The sequence below is a fragment of the Carassius gibelio genome, chromosome A20 (assembly GCF_023724105.1).
Source record: "Carassius gibelio isolate Cgi1373 ecotype wild population from Czech Republic chromosome A20, carGib1.2-hapl.c, whole genome shotgun sequence".
Taxonomy (NCBI): Eukaryota; Metazoa; Chordata; class Actinopteri; order Cypriniformes; family Cyprinidae; genus Carassius; species Carassius gibelio.
In genome coordinates this window covers 19,158,953-19,175,512 of record NC_068390.1, presented here as the reverse complement: position 1 = coordinate 19,175,512, position 16,560 = coordinate 19,158,953, and the positions used below count along the sequence as shown (strand labels likewise).

The following is a 16,560-nucleotide window of genomic DNA, read 5'->3' as shown; positions in this document are numbered from 1 at the left end:
TGCCTTAAACGATCTTTCCCTCTCTTCAGAAGAAGCTGAGAAAACCACTTCCTCACACAAGCAGACTTGTGTGTCCTTAACTCCAGTTAGTTTGAGTTCTGCAAAGAGGGACATCAATGGTTTCAATAAAATATTAACATATACATACATACATATATACAATCACACTGTTTTTGCATCAAAATGTGAAGTTAACAGGCAGGACACAACAGAAACATTAATTTTCAAAAAATAAATAAATAAATAATAATTTAACTTACATCAGTCTCAAAAGAATGAAGTTATCTTGTCTCTGGATTTCAACATCTAAAAAAAACACACACATAATTTTAGTCTTAGTAAAAATAAAGATAACTTGATGTTATTCTGAAGTTTACTCTCCTTAAACCGTCTGTCCCTCTCTTCAGAAGAACACCTCCTCCTCATCCTCACACAGGTCTGTGACTCCTCACACAAACAGCTTCTGTGTCTTTAACTCTCAGCGCGAGGTCAATGAAGACAGGAGCTGGACAAGTCTGAAATATTACATGTAAAACATACTTTTAACAGTTACCACTTCAACAGCCTCAAAATAATTATGCTAGTCTTTACTACACAATGCCGTTTCCTTTAGGAGACAAACATACATTCAGTTTAACCGCGAAAAAAAAAGACAAATTCACATGAGCGTAACCGTGACCATAACCGTCTGTTAACGCCTCAAAAAGTACAGATAATGTAAAATCTTATGTAAATATGACAAAATACATTCACAGACGTTATATTAAAAGTACATCCTCCGTTCAGTAACGATACATGAGGCAGTTAAGACCTCCGTGTCTGAGGCGAAAACCGCGTCCGTTTTTTTATATATATATATATAACGTTAAGCTCCTTTGTTTCCGCCTTTCATAAAACCGGGTAAACAATAAAAGATAACTTTACATTTTGAATATTTAACGTTACTTACCATAGTCTTTCACTCGCTTCTCGCTTCTATCACGCTGAGAAAATGGCGGCTGCTCGCACTGGAGACGTACGATTTTGACGTGACGTGCGTGCTCTCCTTCACGTCCGCGTCCTCAACCCAGCCCGCTGGGTTAAAAAAGAGAGTTATTTTCAACCCAAACTTGGGTTAAAACATCCCAAAGTCCTATCCAACGGCCTCAACCCAGCAGTTGGGTTGAAAAAACAACCCAGCGTTTTTTAGAGTGTACAGAGCCTCCAACATTCCCATTTCAGTAAAGTCCATGCATGACTGCAGAGTCTATCTTTCTTCTTCACATTACCTTCCCACTATTTTATGGAACTGAAATGGTTTGATGCTCCAAAGAATCTTTCAAGGGCATGAGTTCCAATGTGTCCAATCCATTGTGCACTTATATGAGGTTGCTCAAATATTCGTTTTGCAGCAATATACTATGTCTTGCAATGAATTGTGAGCAGCGAAACCATTTAAAGCATGATGAACGAGAATCCTTATAATACAGGCTGCTGGATCAAGATTCACTGTTGATCGAAATATTTGAACCAAATATGACAATGGAGAATAGAATAAAATATATGTTGTTTTGAATTAATCGTATAAATTCGATTAAGTTGAGAAATCATATTACGTTTTCAATGGAGACCTATGAAGCCTTTGTGGATGAAGTGGTTTTGAATATGGGAGCAGTTCTATCGTCAATTTGAAATATTTCAAATAATAACAAATTTACTTTCTCTTCATTCCTCTTTTTTAGGATAACGTTCTGTCATCTGCCCTTCCAAAGTAAATGGCTGTACATCGGCACGGAAAGAGGAAACATCCACCTTGTAAACGTGGAGTCCTTTACCCTCTCAGGATACACCATCATGTGGAACAAAGCCATTGAACTGTGAGTGCCACGCACACACATTTGAAATGAAACGCAATCTCACGGAGTCCAGAGATCTGATTTGCAATATATCATATATGTCACATCTGTCATTGTTCCTGTAGCCTGGTTATGTTTTATTTGTAACTAAGCAATCTTTTCAATCAAATGCCATTTTAAATTGTCAATTCACCTGTTCTGCCTCCATCGCTCTTCTCCGTAGGTACCATGAGTTCTTCAATTATTCATTTTAACATTTTGTCAGCAGTTTTGTTTTCCTACCTGACCCGTTGAAAAGGCTGCAGTGCCTTTGAGTCCCAGACAGTGTAGACACGCACACACACATATGCGTTTACAGGTGTCAGATCGGATCAGTGTTAATTTGGACAGATGTCCTGTCTTGCTTCTTGCTTTAGTACTTAGCACACGAACACTCGCAGACAGACACATTGTGTCCCTTGCGACAGGAAGGACGGTTGTTGAAAGAGTGGCTCCGCCTTTTGCTGTTATACCTGTAGTGACAGACTAAAGGGGCAAGTCAACGTGGCTTTACTCTTGTGTTACTGAGCAGGGCATTTTCTCCATTGTCTCTCTCACACACATCAGCTGTACATATATGTCATACATCACATTTGTGAACCTGAACCACAAAACCAGTCATATAGGCAGTATGACTAAATTTGTAGCAGTAGCCAAAAATGCACTGTATGTAAGTCAAAAATCATGTCCTACTTTAAATATATATAAAAAAATATATCATCATTAGTAATATGCATTGCTAAGGACTGCTTTTGGACAACTTTATAGGCAATTTCCTCAATCTTTTGATTTTTTTAATTTATTTTTTGCTCCTTCAGATTCCAGATTTTCAAATATTGTCCTAATAAATCATCAAAGAAAGCTTATTTATTCAGCTTTCAGATGATGTATGAATCTGAATTTTTTTCTTCATTTGTTTTTAAAGACCCTTATGACTAGTTTTGTGGTCCAGGGTCACATATGTCCATAATAAAAAAAAAACTAATAAATCACAAAGTAATGCTATTACAATGGAAGATTATTATTGTCCATGTATTGAATGTACTGAATACATTTTAAAGGCACTTTCCACAAGACGGCACAAAATAAGGCCTGACCTTCAAAAATAAATAAATAAAATAAAGTAAAAAAATATGAAATAAATGAATAAATATATTTTAGATGTAGTTTTTCAGCAATGGCTAGTTTTTTTCCCCCTTAATTCTCAAAATATTTTTTATGTCTAAAAACATTTTAACACAAATATATTAGCATTATATATTATTAGAATATTAATTTAATCAATATGACATAAAAAGAAATTCCATTTCAAAAATAAAATAATGTATTTGTCTATATATAAAAATCTAAAATATTTTTTCCCATAAATATATTGAGGGTTAATAATTTTCCATAAAAAAATCATTTTTTTATAAAAACAATTTTTTTCATAAACACTCTGATTGTACTTCACAGTAGTTGATACACAACAGCAGCTAATCAAGATGGTCAGTGCCGGTTAAAAACAAAGAAATCTGGCATGCCACTCTGATGTAGGCATGATAACATACTGGTGGGTGATGTGGGCATGATGTCAGGCATTGAGAAAAATATTGTGTTGCTGCAGGTGTTAGTAGCACAGAGTTGTATTATAGTACAGAGGCATGGAGGTTAGCACTTTGATTGTGTGGGCTGTCGGGAGGATAGGCATAATGGAGTGTGTGATGCCACACTGACAAGGGGACATGGAGGCATGTTAGAAGGGATTACGATAGCAGGTGCTTTCATTTTTAAGCTGTTCCCAGGTGCACAGACTGGGCACAAGGAAATGCCAACGTGCTTTCAGGACAAATCCAGATTGTCTCTGCGTTTCAACTAGCCTGAGCATGTCTTTTTGTGTGACAGTGCTCTGTCATAAATACAGATCTCCGCCAACAGAGACACTGATGTATCGATCTGTCCTTGGCCAAGGTTAAGCAGACAGCACTAGGTCTTGAGGCATGCTGGGATTGTATACGTACTCATACTGTAATTAAAACAGTGTATAGAGGATATCTTTATGATATTTATATAGAGTCTATGAACTGTCTGACATCCATTTCAGAGACTCGTTTGCATGACAGGTGTTACTGCTTAAAGCAAATGGATGCACTCGCTGAAAGTGTGAGCAAATTGCATCTTGGATTCCGCACGTGTACACGCACAGCTGGTAGGAATGGAAGCAGATACTGTCCTGTGTTGCTCTTTCCCTGTGGTTTTCCCCTAATGACAGGAAATTAAACTTCAAGTCAACACGCGCTCCTCACAATCAGAGAGAAGGCGTGAGAGTAAGAGGTATGTGCATATAGTGTGATAATTATTTTGGACCTCAAAAAAGGATTGTGGGTAGGAGGGTATTATGTAGGTGAAACAGTGAAATTATGTAAGCGTAAGGTGTCTTGAGTGAATGAGGCGAGTGAGGGCGGCTGTTACAGAATGAGATTTTGCCCATCCTATTCTTGTTGCCATGGTGATCAGCTCTCTAAAACCAGACGGATTTTTCCTAAAGTAAGGGTTGAGGGATAGGAGGGAATGGGGGGAATTAAATTAGGATCTCAAGGTCTGAGGAATGTAGTAGTTAACAATCCGTCACTCTATCAATACATTTGCAACCTTGACACCGTGTGTAGGTGTCTCTGTTCCTTCCTTCCCTTTCTTTTTCTTCGCTCCCTCTCTGTCTTTTAACTAAACAAGGCTCAGTTTGTGCCAAAAAGGTAGTTGTTGACCTCATGAACTGAGTTTGGTTACTGTGCCGGGAGAGAGTAAGATCATTTCTTGATGAAATATAGTACATTACAGTTTTCTTCTCAACTAGAATACTGGACATTTGATCATATCAGACAGAAAAGATGAATACTACTACTTACAAATGGAGGCTTTAGATATGATATATATATATATATATATATATATATATATATATATATATATATATATATATATATATATATATATATATATATATATATATATATATATATATATATATATATATATATTTTAATCTGTCAAAATTCTATTGTATGTCTCTTTAACTGGTGAGATTAGGACCTCAAATGAACATGGTTACATATAATTTTAAATAATTATGTATGTTTTTAGGGCTGTCAAGATTGTTTAAAAAATGCAATAAAATGAAAGCGATTACAAGGAACAAGGAATTCAAATTTGAAGTGAAGTACCTCCATTTTGTGAATGTGTCCTTTGTGAACTTTGTCTTTTTTTTTTCTATTGAATACATTATTCTGTCACAATAAATTCATATGGTTTATCTTTCTCTGCATATATCGATACAAAAAAATTTAAAATTATTAAAGTCATTATAATATGATCATACACATACACATATTATGTGCTTTTAATGTTTCAGTATTGAATGTTTTATTCACATCCTTTTAATGGCTGATTCAATAAATGGTTGTTAATAAAATTCTTTACTATTTTAGTAAAATAGTAAAATTCTTTACTATTATTACTTACTAATTAAAGCTAAAATCATTTTTTAATGCTATAAATTAATTGATTGATCATAAAATTAAAATTCATGAAAAATCTATATTCATGTAGAGATTTGCTAGTGTATTAAAGAACATATATGTAAAAACACCCTTAAAGTCTGCATAAAACAGAGTTTTTGATAGGTGTTCACTATTGTGATGTATATCAGAGTGAAATGGTCTCTCAAACAAGAAAAAAAAGGAGGGCGGGACTGGATTTTATCTTAAGGGAATTGATTAAATTGTTGGATCGTTGTTGTTTGCTAATATTTTAGTTAAAGATTAAAGAGGCACATCAATTAAATAAAAATACGCACTGATAAATCATTTAATAAATACTGTAATATTCCATAATAAATAAATAAATAAATATATATATATATAAACACACAAACACACACACAGTAGAGATCAAAATTAGAGAACAATCTATAAGTACTGTACTTTTTCTGAAAAATTGTTCATTTTCATCACTCAAAATTTGACGAAATTTTTGCTGTGGGTATACCACTGCTTTACTAACATTTTTGAGAAAATTTTACTGTGTGGAAAACATAGGGGGCAGTTGTGGCATAATGGTTAGAGAGTTGGACTTATAACCTGAAGGTCGCAGGTTCGAGTCTTGGTGCTGGCAGGAGTAGCTCGGGAGGTTAATGAACCGTGCTCTCTTCCACTCTCAATAACCATGGCTGAAGTGCCCTTGAGCAAGGCACTGAAGCCCTAGTTTCTCCCTGGGCGCTGGATATATAGCTGCCCACTGCTCCAGGTGTGTGTTCACTTCACACTGCTGTGTGTGTGCACTTGGATGGGTTAAATGCAGAGCACAAATTCCGAGTATGAGTTACTATATTGGCAAATGTGACGACTTTCACTTTTATAGTGATTAGAATTAGAGAACAGTAACCAATGCAGCATCAAAGTAGATAACAACAAAATTTTTGTGGGGTTACAGCTGTCAAAAAATAGTAGGAACTGTAGAGGCCCTTGCTTTGAATGACTTCAGCACATCTGCGGCCGCAGGACATCACTAGTTTCTCACACTGCACTGGTGTGATCTTGGTCCACTCTTCTTTCACTCTCTTCTGTAGTTCAGTAACTGTAGTGGGTTTCTTAGCCAGAACTTTGTCACCAAGATCAGGACTCTGGGCTGGCCATTTCATTACTCCAGTGCTCTTACTGTAGCTTCAGTGAACTGCTTTACCTGATTTGTAGTGTGACACTGACATTGTCTTAAATGAAAATTGCAGGCTGATTGGGAGATGCTTGCAGAGAAGGAACTGCATGTTGCTGAAGGAGGTTCTGATAAACAGTTGCCTTCACCCTGCCATGTAGCTGTGTATATAACTCCTGCTGCAGAAAACATCCCCCAAACCATGACACTCCTCTCAACCTTTAACTGGCTTCTTTACGCATGCAAACAATTCCAGCTTCAGTGTTGAACCGAATGCCCTTTGAGACCCTTTGCATTATCCTCTCTTCTCATGCATTTGTCTCACCTGGACGATGCGCCTTTTTGGGGGTCTTGAATAAATTAGTGTCATTGTAAACCTGCAGTGTTCATGAAATCACAGATTTGGAATGACCAACTTCTCTTGCAGTAGCTAAAAACTTTATCCCTTTGACCATCTGGACAACCTTCATCTGGACAACCTCCTGGCTGAAAACTGGAGGAATGCTGCCTGTTAAATAGTGTTTGTCATATAATTAAGAAAAATAGCACCAGGCGCCAGATTAAAACCAAAAACTTGGAGGTATCCAAAGGTTCTTTTTCAAATATATAATTTAAGTAGATTATAAACAAACACACATTTTTGTGATTTGAAGATGTTATTTTGTAATGGTGAGCAGGGGAGGGGCCATGTGTCACAGATTTTTATTCCCCATGTACCTGTCAGTCAAAATTTAGACACCCGGCAAACACTAAAGGAAATAGATGCAGATCAGGACCCCTGTCTTTCAAACTTCCGTCATCGTAACAGACGTATAAGGCTCTGTCTCTCCTTACCATGCTGTAGCTCAACAGAATGTAGCTGGAGGGGAGAGAAGGACCCCTGTCTATGCCACGGCTGTCACCACTATAGGTGTCTAAGGCTGTGCCCGAGAGCCGTCAACAGCACAGTTGGCCTGCTGGGTAGTCAGAGGGTACAAAGGAATAAGACTTCTGCCAGTACAATCAATGGCTTATGGGTGTCCACAATATTGCTAGCTAAAGTAGCATATTGATGGCAAGGCAGCTTGTTTTGTGATGTATAGAGAGAAGGGCACTGGAAATGAGAGTATCAGATCAGCAGATACTCTGCCTTTTTATTAGGCTCATATTTATTAGAATGAAATATTTTGCTCTTTTCGATCTGTTGTGCTGTTTCTTAACTAAAGTAATGATGGCATATTATTCATTGGCTGTAAATGAGTGGGCAGTAGTGCTCTTGTAAAATTTCTCGCTTACACTATTGTGTCCCGGGGAGATCTCAAAGCTTCTTTTATGTATTTAATGAAATTTGAACTGTGAATAATCTTGAAGTTGAAACTGACTGTTTTGATTGTCAGTGTCATATTTCAAAAGCCTAATGGAGTAAGTATCTGGATGGAAAATTTTTATAAGGTTGGTTTCATTTGGACAACATTGAATATAAGATGCTTATATAGGAGCCTGTCATGAATTATTCGATGCATTATGTAAAACCCTTTCATTTTGAATAGCTTTGCATGGCAGTAATCCCACTATTGGATTTTCTTATCTATTGTTAAATAAGATATTTTTATGAGAAAAATCCCATTTTAGTTGTGATAAATCTCTATGATCCCAGCCAGTACTGGACTTCTTGTATAAACTCATGCCGTCAAACTCTTTGGAGGATTTGAATCATTATGAAAAACTCATGATTCATCTTAATATATCATGATTTTTAGTTATTTGTATGGGATACCAAACTGAACTGATGTATTCATTCTTAGGAGCATGTTGGGAAACATGCTTATAGTCAAACTCATAAATATGGAGGCATACAAGTAGCAAAATGCAATTTAATATGCAGTATGTAAAATGGCAGTTCAGTATTCAAAATGGAAAGGCAATATTCAAAATGGTAATACATTTCTGTGTTTAAATTTACATTTTCCATTACCCATATGTGCAAAGTTTGGTGCAAAAGTAGAATCAAAATGAAATTATAGAATTTTTACATTTGCCATTTCCAACAGTAGTCTTAATATGTAAATTGCATACTAATTTTAGCACTTTATAATTTGTGAAATTAAAATGTATAACCCAAATTAATTTAATATGTGTAACATATCCAAGCAGAAATGCAGAAATGGTAGCAAAATTATCATTTAATTGCAGTTTGTCCTAAATACATTTAGACGAACAGTTAGGACATCTAGGAATGCATTGTCATCATGGCACAGTGGGATATTTGTAACAAAATTCAGTGCGGATTTGAAAATGCATTCCAAGCTGACCACGCCCACCCTCTGTCAATCATTGCTTCAAGGTCGGGATTGGCGGAAGTGTGTTACTTATGTTTTGGATCATTCCAAACATGGTGGCTGGAAATCTGATAAGATCGTAGAATTCACTGGCAGATGAAGTGGAGCATGAACAGACTTATACATGGTGCATACTCTTAAGCTAAAATCAAACTTTCGAACAACATTTTGAATATTGCGTTGCCATTTTGAATATTGGATTGCCATTTTACATATAGCATTTTAAATTGAATTTTGCTACCCAAATGCTTCCATTTTGAATGTTGCATTGCCATTTTGCATATTGCATTTTGAATAAATTTTTTTCTACCTATATGCTTCCATACATTAACACATTGCATATATTATAACATGCACTACAATTCAAAAGTTTGAAGTTTTATTAAAAATAAATAAATAAATTCCAAATCAGCATATTAGAATGATTTCTGAAGGTTCATGTGACACTAAAGACTGAAGAAATGGCTGCTGAAAATTAAGCTTTGCCATCACAGGAATAAATTACATTATATTAAAATATAAAACTGTGAGCTAGAAAATTGTGATACTATTTCACAATATTACTGTTTTACTGTATTTTTTATCAAATAAATGCAGCCTTGTTGAGACTTCTTTAAAAAAACAACAACATGAAACAAAACTTACCAACCCTAAACGTTTGAACAGTAATCTCACACAAACATACAAAGCCCCGCACATGACATGCAGGAAAAAATATTAGGCTGAATCGTGTGCACGATTTACTAATTTGTTCCCTCAATGTACTAAAATGTGCACATGATTACTATTGCTTTCCCTCGATTTACTATTTCGTTCACTCGATTTCTAAATTGTGTGCACGATTTACTAATTTGTTCCCTCGATTTGCTAAATCGTGCACACGATTGAGCAAATCGAGGGAACGCAATAGTAAATCGGGGGCACGCAATAGTAATCGTGTGCACGTTTTAGTACATTGAGAGAACGAATTAGTAAATCATGCACACAATTTATTTATTTTTTCTTGCATGTCATGTGTGAGGCTCCGTACAAACACGCATCTCCAAGGATTATTTTCTTTTCTGGCTTCATACTTTATTTCCCGTTATGCATTTGAACTCCTCCATCCTCTCTCCTTGACTAACGCCAATTCCAAACTTGTCTCTATCCCACAGGTCCTCCAAGGCCCACCCCGGCCCAGTCGTTCACATTAGTGACAATCCTATGGATGAGGGCAAGGTAAGGCAATGCCTACACATATACATGAAAACAGATCAACACTTCCTGACATGAATAATTCATTTCCCTTACTTCACACCAGTGTTAATTTCGTTGACTAAATATTTTCGTCATTATTTTTGTCACAAATATATTTTTGCGGACGAAAACGAAACGAAAACGAAAAAAGAAGGCACTGATGGAGACTAAAACTATGACTAAATTGATTGACATTATCGTCAACGAATAAAGGACGAGACGAAAATAGATTGTGACGAAAATCAAATCTGCAGACGGGAGAGATGCGAGGAATGAACAAAAGAACCGGCAAAACGGAACAGGCGAGACTGCATGAGAGAAGAGAACCAATCCGAGCCTGACTTATTGAGACGTGAAGCGAAGGTTTTCAGTTTTTAAATGAGCTCCCGGGAAGACGGCATTCGAAGAGGTGATGTCTAAAAAAGCGACAAAATGTCCACAGCTCACTTCACGTTTGACGACGAACAAAACAAAACAAAGTGTAAAGCACGCGGAGCGCTCATTCGTGGCAAGAACACAACCAATTTGAAAAGACATTTACAGACGAGCCACCTGGACATTTTCTCAAATGTAATTTCACAACGATGTTCTTTTTTTTATTGAGCTAAGCAGAATTGGAAGACTGCAGTGCGTAGATGTTGTAGTATTAAATATTACAAACTGAAAAGTACTGTAAAATAGCCCCTTCTTCAAGTTAGATGAGAGCACAATACTAATACGTAATATTATGATACATACATTTGATTAATACTAATGTTTAATATATTTTATAATGTTCTACTTGTTGACAATATCACAAATATTTCCATATTAGTCATGTGAAACGTGAATGTTCACATCCTATCATTATACGTACTAATCTAGCAATATTGTAGTATTTAAAACATACAATATTGCTAGACAAATGAATACCTTATAAAATCTTGTTACTTTTTTTATCCACCCAACTTATTAAATATTTACTTTAAATGTATGCACTTATTGTTCAGCTCAGCTGTAAGCTTTAAGGTCCTGGACCTAACTTTATTTTTCTTTTATTGATGGTCAGTTGGCAGCTAGTTATTGTTTACATTATCATGACAGTGTTTGTTGCTGCATAAAAGCTTTTGAATCGAAATAAAGACACAGTTGTGTTGAAATAAAGTTGAATTTGTGTTTTATATATTTTGGTTAAGTTTGTTTCTTATACCAGCTGTAAAAAATTTTCTAGTAAATCTGTTATTGATTTTAGTCTTATTTTAGTCGACTAAAATACCAAGCAATTTTAGTCGACTAAAATACCAAGCAATTTTAGTCGACTAAAATACCAAGCAATTTTAGTCGACTAAAATACCAAGCAATTTTAGTCGACTAAAATACCAAGCAATTTTAGTCGCCTAAAATAAGACTAAAATTAAAACAAATCAGATGACTAAAACTTGACTAAAACTAAAAAGAATTATAGTCAAAAGACTAAGACAAAACTAAGTGTCAAAATTAACACTGCTTCACACAAAGCTCTTGTTCCTCTCCATTCTGAACTCATAAGACATTTCTTTCCTACAGTGCAGCACAGTTCAGTAATTGGGTCTAATCTCACACAGCTTGTTAGCAAATTATGTTGTTTTTGAAAACAAATGATCCAGGAGATATGAAGGAGATGAACAAATGCTCCAGCTACTTCCAAATGCATCTTTTCAGACATTAATTTTACCTTTGCTAATTGCCAGCCCACAGTCAGAAGGCAGCAGAGAGACTGACAAACACCTAGTGGGGTTTACCTTTGTATGGATTACAAACTGTCTGTATTTTTCTCTGGCAGCTGGGAGCTCCTCATAGGTGTCTTTACAGGGATGATCCACTTTCTGTCTCTCTCTCCCATCCCACTTCTGCCCCTGAACAGGGCATCGATCCATAACAGTTCCACTCAGTTCTTAATGGGTCTTAAAGTCCTTAGACACATTTTCCCTCCCTCTTGGCTGACAGAACTCTGGCACTTTATCATTTCAGACTATCAATGAATCTCTAAAAACAGAGGCTTAAAGTTAAGATGGCAGAGGACATGTCATTTTTAAAAGAAATGTTGATGAATTTCCTGAACACTCATTCCCATCCATTTACAGTACAATAACTTGAGACTAAAGCTATGGAGCTTAAAAAAGCAATGTTTAAAAAGTGCCATAAAAGTATCTTAAAGGCATACAGTAACTTTTTGTGCAGTGCAGAATTAAATTTAAGTCTAAAAGAAAGAAAATTCCCAGAAAACATAAATGATAGAGTGTTCATATTCAGGTGAGCTATTTCTTTCATAAATGTAGAGTTGAATTATGGTGATAACAACTTGCATATTTCTTCCATGTTTTGAACAGAATGTTTTGTGTAATTCATTGATTTTGTTTTGAGTTTTAACAAATGTTTGTTTTGGATTAACAATCAGACGAAAGGACCTACATTTTTTACTCAATGTTTAATTTGCTGAAACACATCATTCACTTTCAGATTAATGTCACCATCTGCATTGACTCTCATTAGTTCACAGGTCAGGTTCAACAGACTGATGGCCTATTTTCCTTCTTTTCATGTTTCCCCCCACATCTTTTTTCATGTTTCAGCTCGTAATAGGATATGAGTCTGGGATCGTGGTGATGTGGGATTTGAAATCAAAGAGAGCTGACTACCGGTACACTTACGACGAGGTATGTATTGTCACACAATGTTGTATTCCAGACTCCTGTCGCCTGCAGGGGCACAAATGCCCAGGATATGGAAATGTGTTGAGCAAATATTCATGAGATGTTTTGATAAGATCTCTTTAAGTAAGCACATCGTTTGTTCAGCTTGGTGCTACGTTGTCAAAGGAAGAATTAGTATTGAGGAGAATGAGTGGCAATAGTGTATCAATAAACTCAAGTCTAATTTCAATCATTCATTCATGTAAGGAGGGTCTTCATTGGGAATGTTCTGAAAGAAAACATTAATTAGGTTACAGAATGTTTCCTTAACTGATTTACTGAAAGGCACAATTAGCAAAAAAAAAAAAAAAAAAAAACTAAACAAAATATACAAGCAAGTGAAAAATTTAGAGTATATTTACAAAGTGGTTAACTTTTTGCAGTCAAAACTTCAAAAGTACAAAAGTTTGGTGTCGGTAAAAATTTTAAATATTTTTGGAAGAACTCCTTAGTGCTCACCAATGCTGCATTTATTTGAGCAATACAATAAAACAGTAATATTGTGAAATATTAGTACAATTTAAAATAACTATATCTATAAATTCCCCCTCCAGAATTCCTTGATGAATAGTCAGTTCAAAAGAACTGAGTTTATTTCAAATATAAATCTTTTAACATTCTACATTACGACAAATTTCTCTTTTGATTGGTTGCATGCATTATTGCTGAAAAAAATATGTATTTTAAAGAAAATAAATCTGATTTTGTACTGTCCCTATACAAGTAAACTCTTATAATATAAGTAATAATAACTATAATATTGCACTTGGAAATTTGAGGAATGTCCCCCTTTAGCTCTGCCATGCCTCTGAATTTATTAATCCATTAATTGGCTCAATACTTCTTGAACTGGTTGTGAACATTTCATTTCAGCTTTTAAAATGTTATTTATTTATGTATTTTACCCTCAGAAATAGTCATTTTGTCTGTATGTCCTGGAAATGATTACTATGCATCTGAAGAGCCCCTTTAGAACATAGTTAATCAGATCAGATCAGACAGACACACACACAGACACACACACACACACACACATGTATCTTATTGTAACTCCCTCATTTGTATGTGTGGGGGTGTGGGGGTGTGTGTGTGTGTGTGTGTGTGTGTGTGACTGAGAGTTAATTTCTCAGAGAACAACTCATCTGTACCCTGATGAATGACTGTGGCTGGCTGGATGTCTGATTTATTCCTGCCTTCATTTAACTTGATTGATTAGTACAGCAAAGATAAATGTCCTACAATTCACTGCTCCGTAGCAAGGTGTCATTTTGGCTCAGCACAGAGTCACGTTCATACCATGAAACACCATTCTTCATCACACCCCACATAGTCCTTTACTGTTTATAATTATGAAGGCGAGACCAGGGAAAGGCAGAGACAGGTTGATCAGAGTCTTTAGTTATGCAGATGTTGCCTGGGAATCTTTTTATCTTTGAAGGGGTCACAGAAGTGCAATAGACAGCAGAATTAACATCATATCAGATCATGGGAAGCTATTAGTGTTGAAGGGTTCACTGAGGTGCAGTGAGCAGCAGCATTAGCACTGAGGCATTGAGGAGCTGTGTTGTTATAGATGGATGGAAATGCTGAAACAAGGATAAGAATAGCATCAGTGCAAGTAGCATAAAGGACGGACATAAATGGACAGGCAGTTTGTTACTTTTATCTTATTTTGTGTTATAGAGATTTTGGTCACACTTTATTTTAAGGTCCAATTCTCACTATTAACTAACCATTAACTATGACTTTTGTCTCAATTAACTCCTAATTTGCTGCTTATTAATAGTTTATAAGGTATTTGTTAAGTTTAGGGTCTTGGGTAGGGTTATGGATTGCATTATATTTACTTTATAAGCACTAATAAACAGCCAATATGTTAATAATAGGCATGCTAATAAGCAAGTAGTTATTAGTGAGAATTGGACCCTATACTAAAGTGTTACCGAGATTTTAATAATCTTCTTCTCTTTCATGTTTTCATTTTTATGTGCACAGAGTGAGATTTTATTTCCTTGCATCCTTGTTTGAATGTTTATAAGTGGTTGCTAAGGTGTTCTAGGTAGTTGCTAGTAGGGCTGCACGATGTGTCGTTTAAGCATCGATATCGCGATGTACGAATCCACGATAGTCACATCGCAGGATGTGCGATGTAGGCTGTCGTAGTTAATCCGTTATTCATTAACTGTACAGGCCAGCTACTCCCTGGCCCTTGACGAATGTGATTCGCGGATTAATTGCACAGCACACCATCATAGACTGAAAGTTTATCATTGACAGGACTGAAAAACACACGCAAGTTTAACAGGGCAGAGACAGAGAGACAGAGCGCGCGCGAGAGAGACAGAGAGAGAGAGCGCGCGCGAGAGAGACAGAGAGAGACAGCGTGCGAGAGAGACAGAGAGAGAGAGCGCGTGAGAGAGACAGAGAAAGAGCGCGCGTGAGAGAGAGACAGAGAGAGAGCACGAGAGAGAGCGCGAGAGAGACAGAGACAGAGAGAGAGAGCGCGAGAGAGACAGAGAGAGAGCGCGCGAGAGAGAGAGAGCGAGCGTGCGCGCGTGCGAGAGAGAGAGAGAGAGCCGTCTTCAAACAACACGAGCGCTGTCTTGCTTTCTCTCCCTCGAGCATATTAATCAATTGACACGACGGTGTGGATGTTTAAATCATTAAAAATGAGAATGTAAGTGTGCTCACCCCATTTTTGTTTGTAAGAAAAAATATCGCAATATATATCGCAGAAAAATAAAATATCGCAATGTCATTTTTTCCCAATATCGTGCAGCCCTAGTTGCTAGGGTACTGTCCTGTCAATTGGCTCAAGTCAAATAAGATTAACCCCATGTGTCTATGATGATTTGGTGTTCTGAGAGGTTGCCAGGGTGTTATGGTTCCTGAGGTGCTCCGAGTGATTTTTAGTGCATTGTTATGTGGTTGTTAGGGCATTGCTTGTTGGCCCATGTTAGAAGATCCTAATGCCATGTGTTTGCGATGCTTTTAGAGTGTGGTTGGTCGTTTACTGACTGAAATCAAAACCGAAATCAAACAGCCCACTGGCAGTTCACTTTGATACTCATGTGTTGTTGGAGGTTACGATGCCATTGCTTATGGTTGCTAGGGTGGTTTATGTGGTTGCTAGGGTATTGCTTATTGACCCCAATCAAAAGAGATATTCTGGTTTCTAGATGCTGTTCAGGTTGCTGCCACAGTGGAAGTGTATGAGACTTTTTCCTGGCCATTTTATTGTCCATCACAAAAGTATTAGCCTAGTACACCTCTCCTCAACAAATCACACAATTTGAAGGGTACCAAATGGATCGGTCAAATCCCTAGCTGTAAATATAAGCAAAGTAATAGTGATGACTGCCTCAACAAACTCTTGTTGTAATTAATGTATCACAGTTTTATATTGTATGTGTACATATCCACATCATTTTTGGAGAAGATGATCAGCTGACCTTGTTTCAGATGGCTTTATGTTCACTGCAGGAATGATGTGTTTTGTGTTTATGAGGGCAGTAGCAGCAATATTTTTGGACCGAAGAGGCGGGTTGTGACTGTCTGCAGTAAGGCCAGCAAACCTCTTTAGCTCTAATTTACCTTCTGTGTGCATGCATGTGTCAGAGGTATGACGGTGTCACAGCTCCCCATGTCTGTGGGCATCTCCAAGAGTGTGACTACGAAAGAGAAACATATAGAGGATAGAGTAGAATGGAGCTAGAGGTCACGGTATCTTTAAGG

General features: G+C 36.6%; 1 protein-coding gene and 2 long non-coding RNA genes across 4 annotated transcripts in view; 1 reads left to right on the top strand and 2 right to left on the bottom strand.

Moving 5' to 3' along the window:
* Positions 1-16,560, bottom strand: part of LOC127938687 (uncharacterized) — a 77,991-nt gene that overhangs the window by 31,555 nt on the left and 29,876 nt on the right. The window lies entirely within an intron of this gene.
* LOC127938685 (syntaxin-binding protein 5-like) overlaps positions 1-16,560 on the top strand; it is an 87,815-nt gene that overhangs the window by 44,278 nt on the left and 26,977 nt on the right. For both annotated transcript variants that reach the window (XM_052535495.1, XM_052535494.1), the window contains exons 5-7: positions 1,722-1,856; positions 10,033-10,096; positions 12,706-12,789. In XM_052535495.1, the coding sequence (XP_052391455.1) occupies positions 1,722-1,856; positions 10,033-10,096; positions 12,706-12,789 (283 nt within the window). The remainder of the gene's footprint in view (positions 1-1,721; positions 1,857-10,032; positions 10,097-12,705; positions 12,790-16,560) is intronic.
* On the bottom strand, positions 4-1,190 carry LOC127938688 (uncharacterized). Its single transcript, XR_008148777.1, has 3 exons — positions 950-1,190; positions 261-515; positions 4-98 (listed from the first exon to the last, which is right to left on the bottom strand). It is a non-coding gene; the product is annotated as an uncharacterized LOC127938688 (long non-coding RNA).